Source organism: Dromiciops gliroides, chromosome 3 (assembly GCF_019393635.1).
Source record: "Dromiciops gliroides isolate mDroGli1 chromosome 3, mDroGli1.pri, whole genome shotgun sequence".
Lineage (NCBI taxonomy): Eukaryota > Metazoa > Chordata > Mammalia > Microbiotheria > Microbiotheriidae > Dromiciops > Dromiciops gliroides.
In genome coordinates, this window is record NC_057863.1 from 28077390 (window position 1) to 28097362 (window position 19973).

The 19973-nt window shown below is 38.4% G+C and overlaps 1 protein-coding gene across 3 annotated transcripts in view; it reads right to left on the reverse strand.

Moving 5' to 3' along the window:
• Window positions 1–1581: 1581 nt before the first annotated feature.
• Window positions 1582–19973, reverse strand: part of ZBBX (zinc finger B-box domain containing) — a 111885-nt gene continuing 93493 nt past the window's right edge. For all 3 annotated transcript variants that reach the window (XM_043996218.1, XM_043996219.1, XM_043996217.1), the window contains 2 exons: window positions 3158–3296; window positions 1582–1848 (listed from right to left, as the gene is read on the reverse strand). In XM_043996218.1, the coding sequence (XP_043852153.1) occupies window positions 1746–1848; window positions 3158–3296 (242 nt within the window). In that variant the 3' untranslated portion in view covers window positions 1582–1745. The remainder of the gene's footprint in view (window positions 1849–3157; window positions 3297–19973) is intronic.

The following is a 19973-nucleotide window of genomic DNA, read 5'->3' on the forward strand; positions in this document are numbered from 1 at the left end:
ACAGTTCCTTAATCTGAAGTCTTGTTTTTATCTGTTTTCTCTCACAACCTAGCTAATGTGGAGATGTTTTCCATGACTACTCATGTATAACTTATATAGAATTGCTTGAGTTCTTGGGGGTGGGGGTGGGAAGGCAGGGAGGAAGAGAAGTTGTAACACAAAGTTTTAAAAAATTGATGTCAAAATTTGTTTTTACATGTAATTTGGAAAATAAAATTCTGAACAGAAAAAAGCACTTTACAAAATGTCATTGTTATAAGTGTCAAGTACTATGTTAGAGGGAATTTAAATACCAAAATTGATGAACATTTGCTGTGACAAATGAGAACAATCTGAAAGTACTTTGTTAAGTACACAGCACTGTAGAAATGTATTAAGGGTAAGGGAATGTGTGCCATATGCCCATCTCAAGATGAAAAATAAATTTAAATAGCTTTGGGCAAAGCATAGATCTATAGGACTTATGGAGGTCTATTTATAAACTGACATATAATATTAATGATTATTCAGTGGATCTGGCCATTCAAAAAACTATAAATACACCAAATTGTACTATCATTTAGTCCATACTCTTATATTGTTCTCACAAAAAAAATATTAAAAGAAACTTAGTTAAGTGCTCTAAAATCTAAGGAAGATAAATCTTCAGCATCCCTCTAACCCATCAGTTTAGCAACTCTATTAAAAAGAAAATAAAAGGAAACACATTAGTCTGGCATAACCTGATCTTGATGGAACCATATTGGAGCTGTGTGATCACTGCTTACTTTTCTAGAGCTTAACTGTTCCTTTAATAATACTCTCAAGTATTTCTTTTAGAAATTGAAGCCAAGATCATTATCTTATTCTTTGCAGATTTGAATTTTTACCACGTAAAAAATATCAGGACAAAAAATTTAAAGTGCTATGTATCATGTGAACTTCAAAGCAATGTTTTGGGGTCTTCTTTGTTCCCCTAACAGTGAGAATAAGCACTGAATTTGGAGCCAGATGACCCAGACTTTAATTTCAGTTCTATTACTTTCTACTGTATGATCACATTCCATGACCTCAGCCTCCTTAGTTATAAGATTAGGGGTTTGTACTAGAAGCCTCATATAACAACAAATCAAAGATCTCTCTAAAACTACAAGAACTCCTAAAAAAGCCAAGTCAATTTTTTTATCAATAGAAAGACATAGGTCAAAGTACTTTTAGACATTAGCTTCTCTTCATTAACAATGAATTCAACTGAATTGAAGTTGGCGAAGTGCTGTGCTTGAGTCAAATCAGTCTCTTCTGAAGTGACAATGTCACTCAATGCTTAAAAATGTCTTTCAGCAATAAATTATTTATTGAAATATTCCCTTCTGTTTTGACATACTATAGTTTCCTTGGGCACTCAACTTATAACCATTTTTTTTTCTCTAATCTAGGTCTTGTTAATGAGTACTGAGAAATATGGTCTATTTGGACACATTTCTTTGCAAAAATTTAAAGTGCTATGTCGATGTGCCATTATTGCCACTACTACTATTCCTAGTGATCTTTCATCATTCAAAAGAAATATATCTTAAACTTATAACAATTTCAGCAATTTTTATTAGTAGGCAGGCTTCGAAATGAGACAGCAATAATCCATTGTTTTATTAGCTAATACCAGTATTTAGGTTCATTTGGTTAAATCTTGTCTCATATTTGCTTTAATCTGTGAGTGAACACACAAGTCAAAAATAAGGACATTCTGATCAGTCACTTCGTCTTGGTCAGTGGAGGGCAACGACTTGTAGCCTTTCCAGAGAGTTCTCTTCTTCTTCATCTATGCTGCTTTCTGATGATGATAGCAGACCATGAACTTCAGCATCCAAGCTGGGGGATTCAAAGCACATCAAAAATCAACACACAGAAGAGAAAATCTGGGTGTGAAGGGGCTTTGAGGATCAGCACAACACACAATTAGTAGAGGGCATGGAGCTGGTCTTGGATCACTGGGAGTTTCTACTGTTAGCTAAGAGCTTTCAGAAGGAATGTACTTGGAGGATTCTTGTTTCATCAAGGAAACTGACTCCATCCATGCAGATCATCAACTCCTCTGGAACATATAGACTTATGAGTCTTGGGGAAGCTCAGTGACTTCCCTCTGGTCACACAGGTAGGATATATCAGAGAGAGGGCTTTACAGAAGGTCTCCCTCACTTCTAAGACCTATTCTCTATCCAGTTTCATACTGCCATTCATGGTACACACACAACCTAATATGTTGTATAGTAAGCTACCTTGGGTGAAGAAGTTATTCATGAGCATTCTGAAAAATTCAGAGTCCCTATCTACTGGTGCCTATCCTTGAACTGGTATCTTTAGTCTACTTGATGAATTGTTATAGTAGTGACACTATGGGCAGTGGGTAGGTGGTGCAGTGCATAGAGTGCCAGGCCTGAAATCAAGATTTGTCTTCCTGGCTTCAATTCTGGCCTCAGATGTTTACTAGCTGTGTGAACCTGGACAAGACACTGAACAATGTCTACCTCATCTGTGAAGCAAGCTGAAGAAGAAAATAGCAAATCACTCTAGTATCTCTGCCAAGAAAACCCCAAATGGGGTCATATAGTGTCAGCCATACTGAAATGACTGGAAAACAAATTAAAATTCAAATCTCTGAACACATTAGCTTCAACTTTCAAATGGAGAAGCTCACTGCAGTTGGAAATAATCACAATTATTAATATAACTTAGATATAATTATTTTTATTACTTAGATATAATTATATTGATCATAGAGAAAACAGTACTGAAGAGCTTGGGATATACGAGGGTAATTTATCAAATAGTTAACCATATTTACATATATATTACTTTTGGTCAATGCAGGGAGATTCCTAGAGAGTTCCCCCTTCAACACTTTCCTCTTGTTCTAGTATATTAGGTGTGTCACAGAACCATTTACCTCTCTGAATTAAAATAGTGCAATATAATTTTATAAAATGTGACATAGCACAACTTCAAGAATTGTTAGCTGTTTTTTTCTAAATGTACCCTAGTGTAATTAGCCAGTGACCTCAACTATATTACAAATAATAGCCATAGGCAGTACACATTTATAGGCTATGTATTTCATTATGTAGCTCAGGAAAGGAATTTGGCATGTCAACAATTTTATCATGCTCCATTTGTTACTTACCTTGAAATGTCAAGTCTACTGGAGTCCCTTAGTCCTGGTGTCTTTGGAACATCTGTCATGGTGTTACTTATCTTCTCTGAATATCTGCTGATGCTTGATAACTTTTCATAGTTTAAGCTGTAAAGTCTTTCTGGAGCATCTGAAATATTTTATTTGAGACATTGTTACTCTTCTAAAAAAGACTGAGCATGTTGTGCTGAAAATTTGCCTAGAATTGTAAAGAGTGTGGTATATCGGTTCTTGTATATAACTATCCATTCTCTGCACCAAAGAGCAATAAGGAGGTCAGTGATACAAACCTGTAAAATGGCGAGTGATCAAAAAATCAGCTTGTGGATACTTTTATCATTACATTTGGGAAGGATTGTTTCAGAGTCATAAAATTCACCAAGTTTAATGGAAAATGATAACGCTTGTCAATGAAGCTCAAATGTTATTACATTGCTCTGTAATGACCCTATATTCAACTCTTCCTAGCTGTCCTCTTCATAATTAGAAATTATAGCAACTGTACCTAGATTCCCTAATTAACACTGGACTAGATGACCTCTAAAATCCATTTCGACCCTAATATCAATGATTTTAAACAAAGTGCTTCCTTAGCCAAGCTGCCCTTTCTAGTTAAGGTGCCTTGTTCTATAGTTCAAATATTTTCCTTGGGATTCAAGAGGCAATTAAAATTCTGAGTTTTAAAGGATTGAACCTCAATTGTCCTTTGCTTTCAGAGTCTGTTGGCCATAAATCAATGAAAGACTGAACACCTGTGTGGTGATATCAAGAAATTAAACAATCCAGAAGAAATCACAGTGAAAAAAGCAAGTCCAAAATAAAATGTCATCAATAATCATCATAATTAAAACTGAAATTCATATTCCACTTTAAGGCTTGAAAAGCACTTTACATATATCATCTCCTTTGATCTTAACAATGACCTTGAGAGGTAAGTATCATCTTCACTTTGCTAAGTCAATGGTCAATAGAGATAACCATATGTAGGAAATAGGATCTGTTGTACTTCCACGTGAAGTTTAGATAAACTTACTATTTTATAGATGTAGATCTTCCTTCCAACTTTGAAAAAAGCAGCTTATCAGTACCTTCTTAACCTATGGAATTCTCATCCTAATCCTTCCATAAATGCTCCATAGAACACCTAGCTGACTACCCAATGGCCTTCACATAGGTGTCATTTAATGTTGCAGAAATGTCATGTGCACTTTGTCCCTCTGAAATCTCTCCCTCTCACTGCATGATTGACTCTTCTAGTTTCTGTCCATACATGTTCATACTAGCTGCAGTCGTGACAAAGGGGCTACATGTGAGCCCTGTTTACTGACATGGGTGAGGCCACTTTAGAATAACCTCCCTTTTTGTATAAATGGAAAGCCACTTCTACTCCCTGTGTTTTGGTTTGTCTCTACCCCAGCCAATGCCAAAAATCAAAAAGACAGACAAACAGTCCTGCCCTGAATCACTAAGGATTATAACAGACCGGCAAAATAGGACGCTGTTTCCCCTTCTCTTAGAACATAGTAAATTAAGTCCAAGACCAGATGGGGTGTGAACCCAGCATGAAGATATGTTTTCTATGGATAGTAAGGATCCATGGGAAATGACTTCTGTTCAGAAGTCCATTTGTCCCCAAGAGAACTTCACCTCTCTCTGGGCTCCTTTACTTGCTAGCTTGTAACCCTGAATAATATGAAACTTTTTACTGACTCAATCCCTAGATTTTAAGCATTGTCTTCTTTCCACAGCAGTTCTGTTAGTGATTCCTAAGCATGGAGGATTGAGGAGAAATTGCTTCTTCCATTCCCCTCCTCTTTTTTTTCTTTTCTTCTTCCTTCCTTCCTTCCTTCCTTCCTTCCTTCCTTCCTTCCTTCCTTCCTTCCTTCCTTCCTTCCTTCCTTCCTTCCTTCCTTCCTTCTTTCTTTCTTTCTTTCTTTCTTTCTTTCTTTCTTTCTTTCTTTCTTTCTTTCTTTCTTTCTTTCTTTCTGTTGCAGGGCAATGAGGATTAAGTGACTTGCCCAGGGTCACACGGCTAGCAAGTGTCAAGCATCTGAGGCTGGACCTGGACTCAGGTCCTCCTGAACATAGGGTCAGTGCTTTATCCACTGTGCCACCTAGCTGCCCCACTATTCTCCTCTCAATGTCATATTTGAGGCAAGAGAGCTAATTCTTTTTTTTTTTTATCTGACATTATCATCACCCTAGCACAGGCCCTTATTACGTCACACCTGGACTGCTACAATAACCTGTAGTTGGGTCGGCCTGCCTCCGGTCCCTCCCCACACCAGCCTATCCTCCACTCAGCTGACAAAGTGATCTTCCTCAAGTGCAGGTTTGACCATATCACTCACCCCCACCAATCACCTAAGTTCTACTGGCTCCACATTAGCTCCAAGAAAAAACATAAAATCTTGTGTTTGGATTTTAAAGCCCATCAACCCGGCCTACTTTTACCTTTCCTATCTTAAACTTGCTCCCTCCTCCATGATCTGCAATGCAAAGACATTGGCACGCTTGCTGTTCCTTGCACATAAGACACTTCATAAATTTTCACTGGCTTTCCTCCATGTCTCTCCCTCCTTATCTACACTTCCTGCCTCCCCTGATTTCCTTTAAGTCTCAACTGAAATACTACCTTTCCCAAGAAGCCTTCCTGGTCCCTCCTATTGCTAGTGCCTTCTCTCTGTACTGATCTCCAATCTATCCCATCTCTATTTTGTTTGAACATAGCTGTTTGCTAGTTATTTCCCCCATTATAATGTGAGCTCCTTGAGATGGGGGATTGTTTTGCCTTTCTTTATGTCTCTAACACTAAGCACAGTGCCTGGCACATAGTATATGCTTAGTAAATTGATTGTTTGACATCTCCAGATAGGGAATGTGTGTGTGCACACATTTTAGGTTTAAGGGTGATAGAAATTTTCTATTGAGAGAATGAATGGGTTTATTATTTGTCTATTCCCAGTTCCCACCCACCCAAATTGTGTATTTCTGGCTTTATGTTAGTCTACAAATTTCTTTCTTTTTGGCTCAGCTGAGTTTCCTGACTCTATGGCATTTGAACTCCCTTGGAAATGTGGGTGTAAGCTAATAGCTTCTCATTGCTTTCCCCATGTGTCTTAATCTGTTTGAGGAAGTTGCAGTAAGGAAGGATCACCAGTATCTCTATGATTTAAATATCCCTAGATATTCAGTTGATATGATAGGGCAATGAAGAAGTAAAAAACATTTCTAGATGGGAATCTTTATCTTTTTCTAAGATGTTTAAGTGCATGAGAATGTGGGAAAATACTTGGTTTGATTGGTGTCCCTGAATTGAATTGTTGCCCTAGCTGGGCAGTGACTTTTCTCCTCCTGGCTTGCTTAACCTGGAGGAGGAAGTATGTTGTTGTGCCTGCTTGTGTTGGTGACACTTGTAAATGTCACTTCATTTAGCAGCAGTGTCTAAGTCTCTTTTAAACAAAATCAAGGCTTTTCAGTAAAGATATTCTAAGCTTCCTAACTACCTGTATATTAAGCTTAAGTAATGGTGATTGTCATATTTGCAAAGGTGCTCTGACTATATGTCCTCACCCCAGACAGGCTGGGGTGCCTGCTTTCATTGATGTTATCAGGACTCTCCATCAACCTGGTGCCTCAGCCTGACCCATCTGGGGTGATAGCAATGCAACCAAAGGGATTCTGGGCCTAATTCCCAAGTAGCTATTAATCTTTCATTTCCATTTTGAATTTGCCCATTTGCTGTGAAAAGGGTAAGAAACCAGAAGAATGGGGTAAAGGACAGGTTTTTCCTCTTTGTCCATTCTTCTTAAATATTTTTGCCATGAAAAATATTCCAGGAGGATTGCCTGTTCTAGGAGAAGGGGAAAATAACCTCTCTCCCTCAAGCAAATTAAATATTTGAAGTTAAGTTTACAAATATAATCAAATTTTGACGACTTTACATAGATTATATGTCCTAATTTTCTTATCATGTAAGGTTTAATATATATAAGAGAAAAAAAAGAAGTTTGAATATCTGTAATTCATTTCTGGATACTCTCTTATGTCACTTGACCATCAGAGAAGGATGAATCATTTCTCTACTTACACCTATGTAATAGACACATATCTACAGTGTTCCTACAGACTGGCAAAGTATTTTATTTTCAAAGTAGAACTGTGAACTCTTTTTAATTGTGCTAAAACAATTCCTAAACAGAAGACAGTAACTGTCACTTATTTTGTTATGATCAAGTGATTATTAGAAGCAAGTAAATCCAATTTATTCTCCCTCATTTTGGGGATGCTAGGATTTGTATGTTGAAGCTAACATTTCCCTAAAATGACAGAGATGTATTTCATTTCTAAAGAAAAAAAAATCATTGTATTTTGGGTCCTAAAAATGTATGTATTGTAGTGTGATATTTCAAATGTCCTTGAAAAAAAGTTCTATTTGGAAAGTTTTGTTTTGTTTCTTTAAAAATATCATACTGAATGTGCCTTAGATTTTGAATGCTATAGAGAGAAATGTTATTCAGTCATTTAGTCATTAGTCCTTTAGCTTTCTAGGCAAAGATTCTTCAATGGTTTGCCATTTCCTTCTCCAGTGGATTAGGCAAACAGAGGTTAAAGTGATTTGCCCAGAGTCACACGGCTAGTATGTATGAGGTTGGATTGGAACTCAGGTCTTCCTGACTCTAGGACCAGCACTCTATTCACTAAGCCACCTAGCTGTCTCCATAAAGAGAAATATTAAAGCTAAATTTTTGAAATTGGGAACTATGTAGGGTTAAATTAATTTGAGACTCTAATAATATTTTAAAATGCAGTTCATATCAAACAACAGAATAGGAAAATTTGGAATCCTGCCACTGTAAAAAGCCCTTCTGGATTTAGAATAAAATAACAGAAGGAAAATACACACCTAATTTTGAAAAGACAACAGTTTTTAGACTTAAGACTTTAGCCTCATTGAATATCTATACCAGATGTCTTCTAACTTTTAAGATACTGTCACAATATGTTAACATTTTGTTCTGAATTACTGAAAAGTCTTTTTTCTTTAATTAGAAACCTATGTTTTTTATGACAATCATAGAACTCTCAGAGCCCTCAGGTATCAAAACACAAGCCCTTCCCCTTGAGAATGTTTTATTAAAATGGTGTCAGACCTTGAGTTGTTAACTATATTAGTGAGAAAGTTTACAAAATAAAAGAATAAATGTTTTGGAAATGTCTCCCTACATTGTTAAAAGGATAAAAGTCCCTACAAAATCAGAGACATTAAGCCATTCTGGCCAACATAAATGAGTTCACTGCTGACCTAAAAAAAGTCCAATCATTTCTCTGTTTACTCTCATGTATTTTTTTTTGGTAAAATTTCACATCATAATCTTATTTTTGTGAATCTTAATTTCTACCAGTGATGTTGGCTTTGAACCACATTGTGAATGGGATGTTACATGTCATATGAATACACCTGGACCTAGCAGTACAAAAAGAAAAGGAGTTCAATACCTCATATAAACTCTGTGAGTATAAGACATGCTTTCCATGCTATATAACCACCTCCCCTTTGCTCCCTTCATTATTTTGCATCTCTCTGAACAGGGAAGCATCCCAGATGTGAAATCATGGATCTGGTGATTATATCCCTTGAGGAACATGTAGTTAGGCATCACGAATTGGTTGTTCTAAATCGTTTTTTGTCTTAATCTAAGATCAAACAGAGATGAAAAAATTTTGCATCAACTTGCCTAGTGAAAGGCCAGTCTGCAATTTCCAGAGCCACATGACAACACTGCAATACTATTGGTATTAAAAGATGGGCTTATGCAGCAGGAAGTAGCATATGTTCACTGAAAGTGTTGCACATGTTCCCAGATTTCTTGATCTGTTGCAAAATCCTCCTCTTCAATGAAGGCAGGCAAGCTGATTTCCTGTTTGCAGCAGTAGTTCTGGACAGATGCACATTACTGACTCAACAGGTTACCTATTTAGCTGCATGCCATACTTTTGGGCAATGCTCATTCTTTAGTCATTCGGCTCTTTCTCTAAGCATTCTGAAACTTGGAAAAGTGTGGGCCCCCAAATGAGGAATGCGACCACTGAAAATACCTCCTTGTGAGACCATGGGCAAGTCGGCTAATCTATCTGAAGTTCCCTTATCTACAAAATGCAGATGATTACTGCAGCACCTATTTCACATGGTAACAAAATCACAAATGTTCAGAGCTGGAAAGGATATGAGCTATGACTTAGTGTCACCCATACCTGTGCAAGAGTTCCCTTTATAACAAAGGTGTCAAACACACCGACTAGGGTCCAGGGCACCAGGATCAGATTAAAACATAATTGGAAAGTAGTAAACAAAATAAATAAAAATACAACAGACCACAGCATGTGGTTTTCTAGGTCAATATGCAGCCTTTAGTGGCCCCCATTTTGGGGGGGGTTTAACACTACTAGTGTATAATTTATCAGGCCTAAAGACCCCTCGTGAGGGGGAATCTACTACTGTTGCTGCTGCTGCTGCTGCTGCTGCTACTACCACCACTACCACCACCACTACCACCACCACCCTCCCCTTCTACCTGGGGCTAGCAGTAGTTTTTAGGAAGTTTTTTTTAATGTCTTCAATCCTCAATTTATCTGTTTGTACCTTTTACCCATTGTTCCAAATTCTTCCCAGTGAAGCCAAGGTGGAGAGAAGGAGTAAATTCCTTTTCTTCCATATGGAACCATTGAAATAAATGGAAAGTTATCATATTCCCTTAAATATTCCAAAAACTAAATATTACCAGATATTTCAACTGATTGAGGCCCCTTATTATCCTATTTGCTCTTTTTAGATGCACTCCAGTTCATTGATATTGTTCCTAAGTTTTCAAGAAGAGGTGGTATGCCACTCTTGGGAGAGCTCAGGCAGCAGACATGAGAGTTCCTTGGAAAATGAAATCTCACAAAACAAAGATATAAATATAATTTCAAAAGACATAGACAGACAGACAGAAACAAACAGAGACAGAGAGGGAAGAGAGATTTCATGTGGACTATAAAACATATCCACTATCAAGGAAAATTATTAGCTCAATAATGAAAGTATAAAAAAGCAAATCTAATGCATGTTTATAGCTCTTAGGCATATGCACCATCAGATGAAATGCCTACATCACTGCAAATGTACAGTTATCAAAAATGCCACCAATAAGTGAATATACAATCTTTAACAGTAATCATAAAAATATGAGAAACTCATTCATTCATGAAAAGAAGACAGTGATGAATTAAACATTTATACCTGCACTAGGCTCACTAGAACCTGTATGAACACAAGGCCACAGGTTTCCCAACTCCTAGTGGGGAGAAAAGAAAAAAATGGAAAAATAAAGGAAAGAAACAAACCACCAGTTATCCATCTGCCTCCATCAGAGTATTACATTCTCTACCTCTGATTGCAGTAAAAGGTGAGTAGCCTCCACATACTCCACTACTCCATCTTACAGAAGGGACAGTCAACAGAATGAAAAAGGCGAGAGCAGAGGTAAGAGGGAGTCATTGCTCTGACAACAAGAAGAGTCCAACTGAAGACACAAAAGGCCTATGAAAATTCTAGTCATACTTAGCCACACGTTCCTAGTCAGAGACTTTTCAAGGTCCCTTTCCCCTTTCAAGGACCCAACCTTGTTACCTATCTCCTGCCATCCCTCCAGACTGAGGAAGAAGTGCCACCTTCTAGGGAAAGGCTGTATCTTAACCTCTGCCAACAGAGGAGTCAGTTTTCAATCTAAAGGATCCACTAGTGGTCATAACAAAAAGCCACCTCTTCAGTCTACCTTGAATGACTTAGGAACACATTCGAATAACGGTGACCATACATATTCATGATAAAAAGATACTTCCCCCCATTGCCAAAACACTGGGGGCTACCCCTGTGCCTTCTAGAGTCAAGTGAAGGAGGGGACACTCCTGCCCACAGACATCTGGGTCAGTGACCAGCTATGATGCAGCCATGATGAGAGGCCAGAGGAGGCCTTGTTCCCATTCCCTTTCTAAAAGGAGGAATCCAGAACTCAACAAACTATTTTGGGGGCAGCCTGACTTAGGGGAGAGTACAATTGAACAATGGTCTCTCGAATCCAGGACACTGTTGCCCCCCCCTCGGGACAATGAGGGTTAAGAGACTTGCCCAGGGTCACACAGCTAGTAAGTGTCAAGTGCCTGAAGTCATATTGGAACTCAGGTCCTCCTGGCTCCAGGGCTGGTGCTTTATCCACTGAGCCATCCAGCTGCCCCCCACTGTCACTCTTACTGGGGCCTAAGTCTGACTGCTTTTAAGAGATCAGAGGAAGCAAGGAAGATGAGGTGCTTTGTAAGTCCTGAAAGCCTGGGTCAGTGTCAGCTCTCAGCTGCAAACGACTGCTCCCTTGGGAGGGGCCTCTTCTACTTCAGGATGATGCTCATTAGAATCACCTTGCTTTTGTGAACTATGCTATGCCTCTCTCTCATTTCTGGCTGCTGGTCTTAGTTCTCTCCCAGCCCAAAAGAGCAAATTTAACCCTTATTTTCTTTTAACCTCAAACACGTTCAGACAGCTATTTTGTCCATCCATCCTCTGTTTTCTTTCAGAAGAAAAATGCCTAATTCTCTCACTGAGGCCACAACATGTCCTCTAGGCCCTCGGCCTGGCCCATCTGGGTGGCACTATTGACAGGTGTCCTTTCAAAAGTCTAGAAAAGAACCCAATCCTGAATAATGGCTCTGATGATAGCTCAGGACAAAGAGCAGAGCAATCCTAGCAGATGTCAATGTAATCACACTAATCTAGAGAGTATCTTTTTTTTTTTTTTTTTTTTGCAGGGCAATGGGGGTTAAGTGACTTGCCCAGGGTCACACAGCTAGTAAGTGTCAAGTGTCTAAGGCCGGATTTGAACTCAGGTCCTCCTGATTCCAGGGCTGGTGCTTTATCCCCTGTGCCACCTAGCTGCCCATCTAGAGAGAATCTTAAAGGTTTGCAAAGCATTCTGCATATCTCGTTTCAGCCTCATTGTAACCATGCCGAGTAATATTCTTTTTTTTCAAATAAGCAAACTGATGTTGTCAGTTTTAGTGACTTGCCTAGGGTCACACAGCCTGGGAAGTGGACCTAGGGCTTCCTGACTTGCTGCTAGCCCCCAAACCTCCCAATTTTATGTTGTCCTGTAAAAAGGAAACTGCTGATTTAGCTCTAAAAAAGGTAATTAATCCACAGACACCAACATTTTTATGTCAGCATAATTTGCAAGTTTCCTCCAGTCAATGACAGTTTAGCTTAGACAGAAAATAAGAACTGTTTGAGGATAGGTGAAAACCAAAGTGTGTTGCTTAGCAAGTAGACACAACTCAGGGTCATGGAGCATATTAGAAAGAACACTGTGGGGCTAGAAGACCGAAGTCTGTGTTCCAGACCAGACATTTGCTATTTGTGTCATCCTATTAGAGTATCTTAATGTTTCTGAGATGATGCCCCTACTGCCTGGCCCTCCCAAGGTTGCAGTAAGGAGGTTCAAATTACCTTCTAATCACAATAGACCTAATAGTTTTCTATTACCTCTAGGATAAACTAGAAAGTCTTCTTCTTAACTTTAAAAAGTCCTTTAAGGCCAGGCTCCACGGTCTGCCTTCCCAGACTTCATGGTCTGCCTTCTCAGACTTATTGTCTCTTAGTTCCTTCCTCACTCTTCAATGCCACCATATTCACCTTCTGTCTCTTCTTAACACATAATAAATCCTGGCTCTGTGGCCTTGTGTTGGCCATTGGTCCCACTCGCCCCTCACTTCTGCTTCAAAGATTCCCTCATTCTTCACTTCTTCCATGGGAAGCTTGTCCTGACCTCCCAAATGCATGTGCCCTCCCTCTTTTCCTCCTTCATTAGTTTGTGTTTATCTTGCATGTATACCATGCCTCTTCTGCCTAATCCACCTTATTTACCACCTTCAGTATTTTCACTTACTTGCATAGCACAACATATATGGAGTTGGGACATGATGATGGTGTAGTAGAAGAGTAGATCATGATGGAGAAGGTGGACAATTAGCTCCACTTCATACCCATCCATGACTTCTTGCCTGGGAACCATTGAAAATTATTTGTCTCCCTGTTTCTCTTCTCTGTTTTCAAATGTAGGTCTCTCTGCTCCTCTCTCTCTCCTTTGCTTTCTTCTTACTCCTTCTATTTTCTCCCTTTCTTTTTTTTTTTTTTTACAAATCTTGTCTCCTTCCCTTAATTGGCTATAATAGTGAATTATATGGACTACTTCTGCTCAACCTGAGGTAGTGTTCAGAGTTCATATTGATTGGTCAGTTCAGCCAAAATTGGATCAATGTACATTGACTCTGACAAAGTGGTGTCATTTTGGTCCTCTTTGAGAATGAAAGACACCAACCAATCAACCAACCAACTAACCAATAATAGGGAATGATTATAGTGCAAGGAAAAGAAGACTTGAAATCAAAGAACATGGGCTCAAGTCTTGTTCCATTTAACCATGAAACCCTGAGTAGTGACTCAACCTTTCTATCACTTTGAAATTGGGCATAATCATCTCCTCTATGCCTTCCTGGAAGAATGGTTGTAAAGGTCAAAGTAGTTGTTTGTAAATACTTTGTAAAGTTGAAAGTTCTATAAACCATCTAGTATTTGCTGTTGTACTGTTTCACTTTTCCTGTTTTTAATTTCCAAGAGAGTTAAGCATAGTTGACATTTCTTAATTTTTAGGGATGCATTTAAACCAAATTAAGTTTTCTTCTTTTAATGTCAAAGGATACAGAGGAAGTTCTCAAGTGTGCTAGGAAGCTCATTAATAGCAGCATGAATGAGAAGATATAAAGGACTTACTAATGCCACAGTTTGATACACATACACACACACACACACACACACACACACACACACAAATGAAAACTACAACCACAGTGATCCCAGAACCTGAAAGATCTCCTACCCATAATCTTGGGAAAAATCCAAAAGGTGCATGTCAGTAAAAAGACAAGGTTGTACAAAGGGACATGGACAAAGCCAGCCCCTTTTTTCAACTCCAAGGACATTCCCCTTGTGGAATGCAAACTCTTTGAGGACAGGGACCTTCTGGCTTTTCTCTTTTAAAAACTTTCACTCCATAGCCTTCTAGAGCAAAAAGAGTCATCCACTCTGGTCATTGAAGTGTTTGACTAACTTAGTAGAATGGCCATTTAAATTTTTATATATTGCTTATGATTAATATTAACTTATGAAATAGAATTCAATCCCTGATGAAAATATGGTTTTAATGCTTTATTTCCTAAACAAAATAGCTAAATTTATCTATATTCATGAATTTTCTATTCATTTTATTATAGAAAAAATACTTTCCTCCATTTATTTAGCTCATTTAACTATATGGTAACCTTTTACAGGCTTTCATTCTCAATAGGGGTTTACAGCCCCTATCAATATCTCCTTGGCTTCAAACAGAGTCTCTGAAATTGAAAAACACAATCGGTTTAAGGGGAAAAAAACTATTTTTTTCTGCATAATTAACAAAAAGGGGAATCCTTGAAAGTATATGGTTTGTAATGTTCAGTGTATTATGCTCCCTTCAACGCTCTGAATCTCTCCAGGTCATGATGACAGAAGAGAACTGATGACTTTAGGCATCTTTCAGTAAAAGGAAAGTTGTTCTTCTTGGGATGTCCTTTCCCCCGATCTCCTCTATGCATAGAAAGGCTAATACAGCTCATTTCTAAACTTCCTAATGTGTAGGTTGGGGCAGTGAAGAAAAGGCAGAGGAGGGAAGGGAGACAACAGTGAGGTGTGTTTACAGAGCACTCTTCTGGGTGGTTCCTTGCCTATCTGTGGGAAGTGCCTGCAGTTGTGTGTGCACCTGAATACTTGTGTGCATTGTGTATGTGTGCATGAATAATGCATGCTTGTATGCATCGTGTGCATGTTTGTCATGATAATGGAGAATCCACTCCAGGCTGCAGCTTTTCTTCAGCCTGGGTCTCTTTGAAATGACACTTTTAAAGGAGCCTTATTCCCTTAGACAAGAGGGGAGGGGAAGGATGGTGGCATTTAATATCCAGACGCTACAGCATTCCTTCTCTGATCTCCTGAGTCTGGCTTTTTCATATGAGATCCACATGGGGAGGAAGAAGATTTAGCCTAGGGCTAACAGAAAATGAGACGATAAAAGCTGCTGACAGAAATGTTCTCCATGAAAGAGAAATGGGTTTATGTTGGCACAGGAAAGTTACATATTTGGTCTACCTCCAAGGAGGAATTATTATGGGAAAATGTGTCCGATCCAATCTGCTATGGACCAGAAACTGGGACTTTGAATTACTATCATAAAAAAGGAGGTGAGGAGAGGGAACCAAATCATTCAAGGGGTCATGAACCTGGAAGTAATCTTTGAGAGTCCAACTTTTTCATTTTACAAATTAAGGAAACCGATGCCCAGAGATGTTAAACTGACTTGCTCAAGGTATCCCAAAAACATTGTCTTCTTCAAGGATACTGTATAGATACACACACATACACATAAGTACATACACACATGTATATATGTACAAATACATGTATGTACCTATATACACAATCATATAGGACACTACCTATACATACATGTATGTCTATATATGCATGTGAGTAAAAATCTTTGCTATTATCTAGACAAAGCCCTGGCTTTCAGACCAAGATCAATGAATGGATTTGGAGGGGCTTGTTTTTAGACTGACTTAGCACAGCCTCAAACCTAAGGACAGCCTCCAGAGAAGGTTATCAGCCCTGGTGAACTTTCCCCAGGTTTCTAATAAATAACAAACACACTGATTAGATGCAGAGCAATGAGCGGCCTTTCTTGCTTGTCTTTGTTGGGGGTTCTGTTGTTCGTGAGCTCTGGCAGTCCATAACTGGGACTTTCTTGAGTACATTTGTTGCTCTATGTGCATGCACAATAATTTGGCTGTTTAACCGAATTCATGTGTGAATTACAAGTGCAATTAATAAATGGAACTTAGACTCTAAAAAAAATAGCTGTCACCAAAAAGTCTTGGCATAGGAAAGTACAACTCCTTTGAAAACTCCTGAATTTCATGAATCCAGGCAATAAATGAACTTATCGAATATTAAGTTCCCTGAAGACAGGGTATGTGAGTAATTCTCAGAGCCTAGGATGGTTGTCTGGATATAGTAAGAGATTTATTACATGTTTATTAAATAGAATTGACTTCAAAGTACCTATATTTCACAAGGTTACTGTCAGGAAAGCATTAAGTAAACCTAAGAATGGGGATATAAATATAGGCTGTTAATGATTTAATAGGGAACTTACCAAGTTCCCAAGCAGAAAATTGATAGCTGTACATTACCATAAACAATGCTGGTGAAGGATAACTTAGAAGGCAGAGATAGTCATCTATTTCTTCAGGACCATTATCCTCATTATTGAGGACTGCATGGACATGTGAAAAGAATATTCTGATCATTCCCTAATTAATGGATTGCAAAAAGAGGCCCTTTTCTAGCTTGGCATATCATATTTTTCCATACATACGTACATAGGTATTTCCTATGCACACCAGATGGTTTTTCCTTTGTATAATATTTACCACCTGGCCTCTGAGATGCTGATTACTACAAAAATTGCTTTTAGAGTGTTTTAATATGGGAATTTATTTAACATTAGGGGACTGTGAACTTGAACTATCAGGTAAGTGGAGGTACACAGACTCAAGAAGCAAGGGGCTTGGGGGCTTCTTCTGTATATGCAGATTGCTTCTAAGCATTATAGGGTATAGTAAAGGATATTCAAACTTCATAGGAAAAGAAAAAACTTCCCCTGGGCTCCTTTTTGTTTAATTGCTTTGTTACAGAACAGGAATGTGTTTATACATACATATATACATACACACACATATACACATATATGTGTGTGTGTGTGTGTATGGTTTACTGGACTGTATTCATGAACTTTGGGAAAGCAGAATGCCCTAAGTTCAAATACTCAAAATAAATAGTGCAATACACAAGCAAATGCATGCCAGCATAGGCTTCCCTAAAAGGTAAAGAAGGTAATAACATGATCATCACAGCATTAAAGCTTGAAGGGACCTCAGAGATCATCTAAGCCAATGTATCCTTACCAAGGATGCTCATCATGGCACTACCAACAAACTGATATTCATCCATAGCTCCAGGACATCTGAGCTAAGGGAACCAATCACTTCCATACCTTTTGGGGACAATTTTAATTGTTGGGAATGTTCTGTTTAGATGGAAGTAACATATACCTTTCTGAAATGGCTACCAATGTTCTTAATTCTGCCCTCTTATGCCAAAAGGAAAAGGTGTGACCTCTTTTCCATGAGAAATGGAAGAAATTTGGTTCAGCCCCTACCCTGAAGGGGCTTACAATCCAGTCAGGAGAGACAATGTATACAGTATACAGGTATATGTAAAAAATAGATAGAAGAGAATTGTATGGGGGATGATAGAAGTTGAAAAGATCAGGAAAGGCTTCATTTAGAAAATGGCTGCTTGAGGTGAGTCTTTAAGGAAAGGAGGGATTCTAAAAGGTAGAAGTGCAGTGGGAATGTATTTCAGGCAAGAGGGACAACAATATAAAGGTACTGATAATAGGCTATGGTGGACCACATCTGAGGAATAGGAAGGAGGTCAGTTTGGACAGACCATAGCTGATAGGTGGAGGAATGTGTGATAAGGATGGAAAGGTTGTTTGGTGGAGAGGGACTTAAATAACAGAGGAGGTTACTGTTGCACAGAAAAGGAAGAGGAAACCAACAGTTAATTGAAAAGGAGAGTGATTTGGGGTATACTTATGCTTTTAGGAAGATGACTTTGGCAGTCTTGTGGCAGATGGATAAGAATGGAGGAGATGGCTGAGGCTGTCCAAATGCAACAGGACATTACTTCAGTAGTCGAGGCAAGAGTTGATTAGGGGCTGAACTTGTATGGCTGGCTCTCTCAGTGGAAAGGAGATGGACTCAAGAGATGTTATGACAATAGAAATGACAAGATGTGGCGATGCGTTTGGATATGTCTTGAGAGGAAGAAGGAAGAGTCAAGGGTTATACTAAGGGGGAGAAGCTGGGAGTTGGAAAGGTTTGCAATAGCCTCAGAAGTAAGGAGGAAGTTTAAGAAAAGAGGTGGATTGGTGTAAAGAACAATAAATTCTGTTTAGCCATGTTGAACTTGGTATACCTTTGGGGCATCCAGTTCAAAAGGAAGAATATAGGAAGTATATAATGCACAGCTAGAATTCAGGAAAAAGGCTAAGAATGGATATAGAAATTTAGGAGTCATCAGTATAGAAAGAGTAAAGGAACTGATGAGGCCACTAAGAGTGGAGAGGGAGAAAAGAAGAGGGCCTAGGTCAGAGCTACATGTGGCACATTCTTCACATCCTTCAGGAAACATTTTTGAATGTTCTTCACCTTCAGAATGTTATGCCTAGGGGCAGCTAGGTGGTGAATTGGATAAAGCACCAGCCCTAGATTGAGGAGGACCTGAGTTCAAATTTGGCCTCAGACACTTGACACTTACTAGCTGTGTGACCCTGGGCAAGTCACTTAACCTTCATTGCCCAGGAAACAACAACAAAAAAAAAACAAGCAAAAAAACCACATAATGTTATGCCTAAAACATGGGAACTAGGACTGAATACATAACCTATATTCTCTAACCAGGGCAGAGTCCAGAGACCCTTCAAACTACTCAGTTACCTTTTCTGTGATACCATGTCTCTTTTAATGTATTCTACAATTACACTATGTTTTTATTACTATTAACTCACATTGATCTTGCAGGATCCAACTTTTTTTAGATGAACTCCCATATAACTATATCTTTCCCACATTATACTTATGAATTTAACTTCTGGAGCCCAAGAATATTATGTTAAATTTATTTTTATTAAACTTTATCTCATTAGAAATGACATTCTAATCTCTTGAATTCTTATTGGGTCCTACCATTTAGGATGCTAGTTATCCCTCCTAAATTTTTCATCTGAGAGTCTCATAAACATGTGATTTATTCTTTCAAATAATTCATAAAAAATGTTGAATAGCACAAGGGCAGGGAGAGATCCTTGGTTCTTTCTCTTTAAAAGATCTTATTCCAAGTTAACACTGGCTCACTGATAACTGGTCTTTTGGTCTTAACATTTAAGCAGTTCAAAATCTCTGTGTCCTCGAGTCCCTACTTTTCCACCCTTGTCATAAGAAAAGCTTGAGACTCTGTCCAATGCTATCCTGAAGTTTTGATAAAATACATTGTAAGTATTCCCTGTCAAAGGAGAAAATAATCTGTAGATGGCATGTCAAGAAAATAAGGTCTAGCTGGCTTGATAGAGTCACTGCGCTCTTGGCAAAGTCCACTTCCTTTTCTGGATATTGATAAACCATTCCTTCGTCAAGTCCTTTAATTCTGCCAGGAGATTAAGTCAAAATTACTGATCTATACATTCAAACTATTCCCTTCTCTTCCCCCCTTTTAAGGTCCATAAGCCTTAAGGTTTATTAAATAGTGAAATCATGGTTTCTCCTACATCAATCAGAAGAGAGTAGCTTAACACAATCCTTTCACTTCATAGTTCATTCTGATGGCATCTTCCTTATGGGGTATAAATGGCAGCTCTATTACTTCCCAACATAGTTCAAAATTACCTCTCTAGTCATATAGGAAAGTAACAGATAGAAGAGCCATATAATCAGGTGATTTAAGTGTTTTAGGACATTAACAGGACTCCCTACCCTGCTGAATGTCAGAAGGATATAATCATAC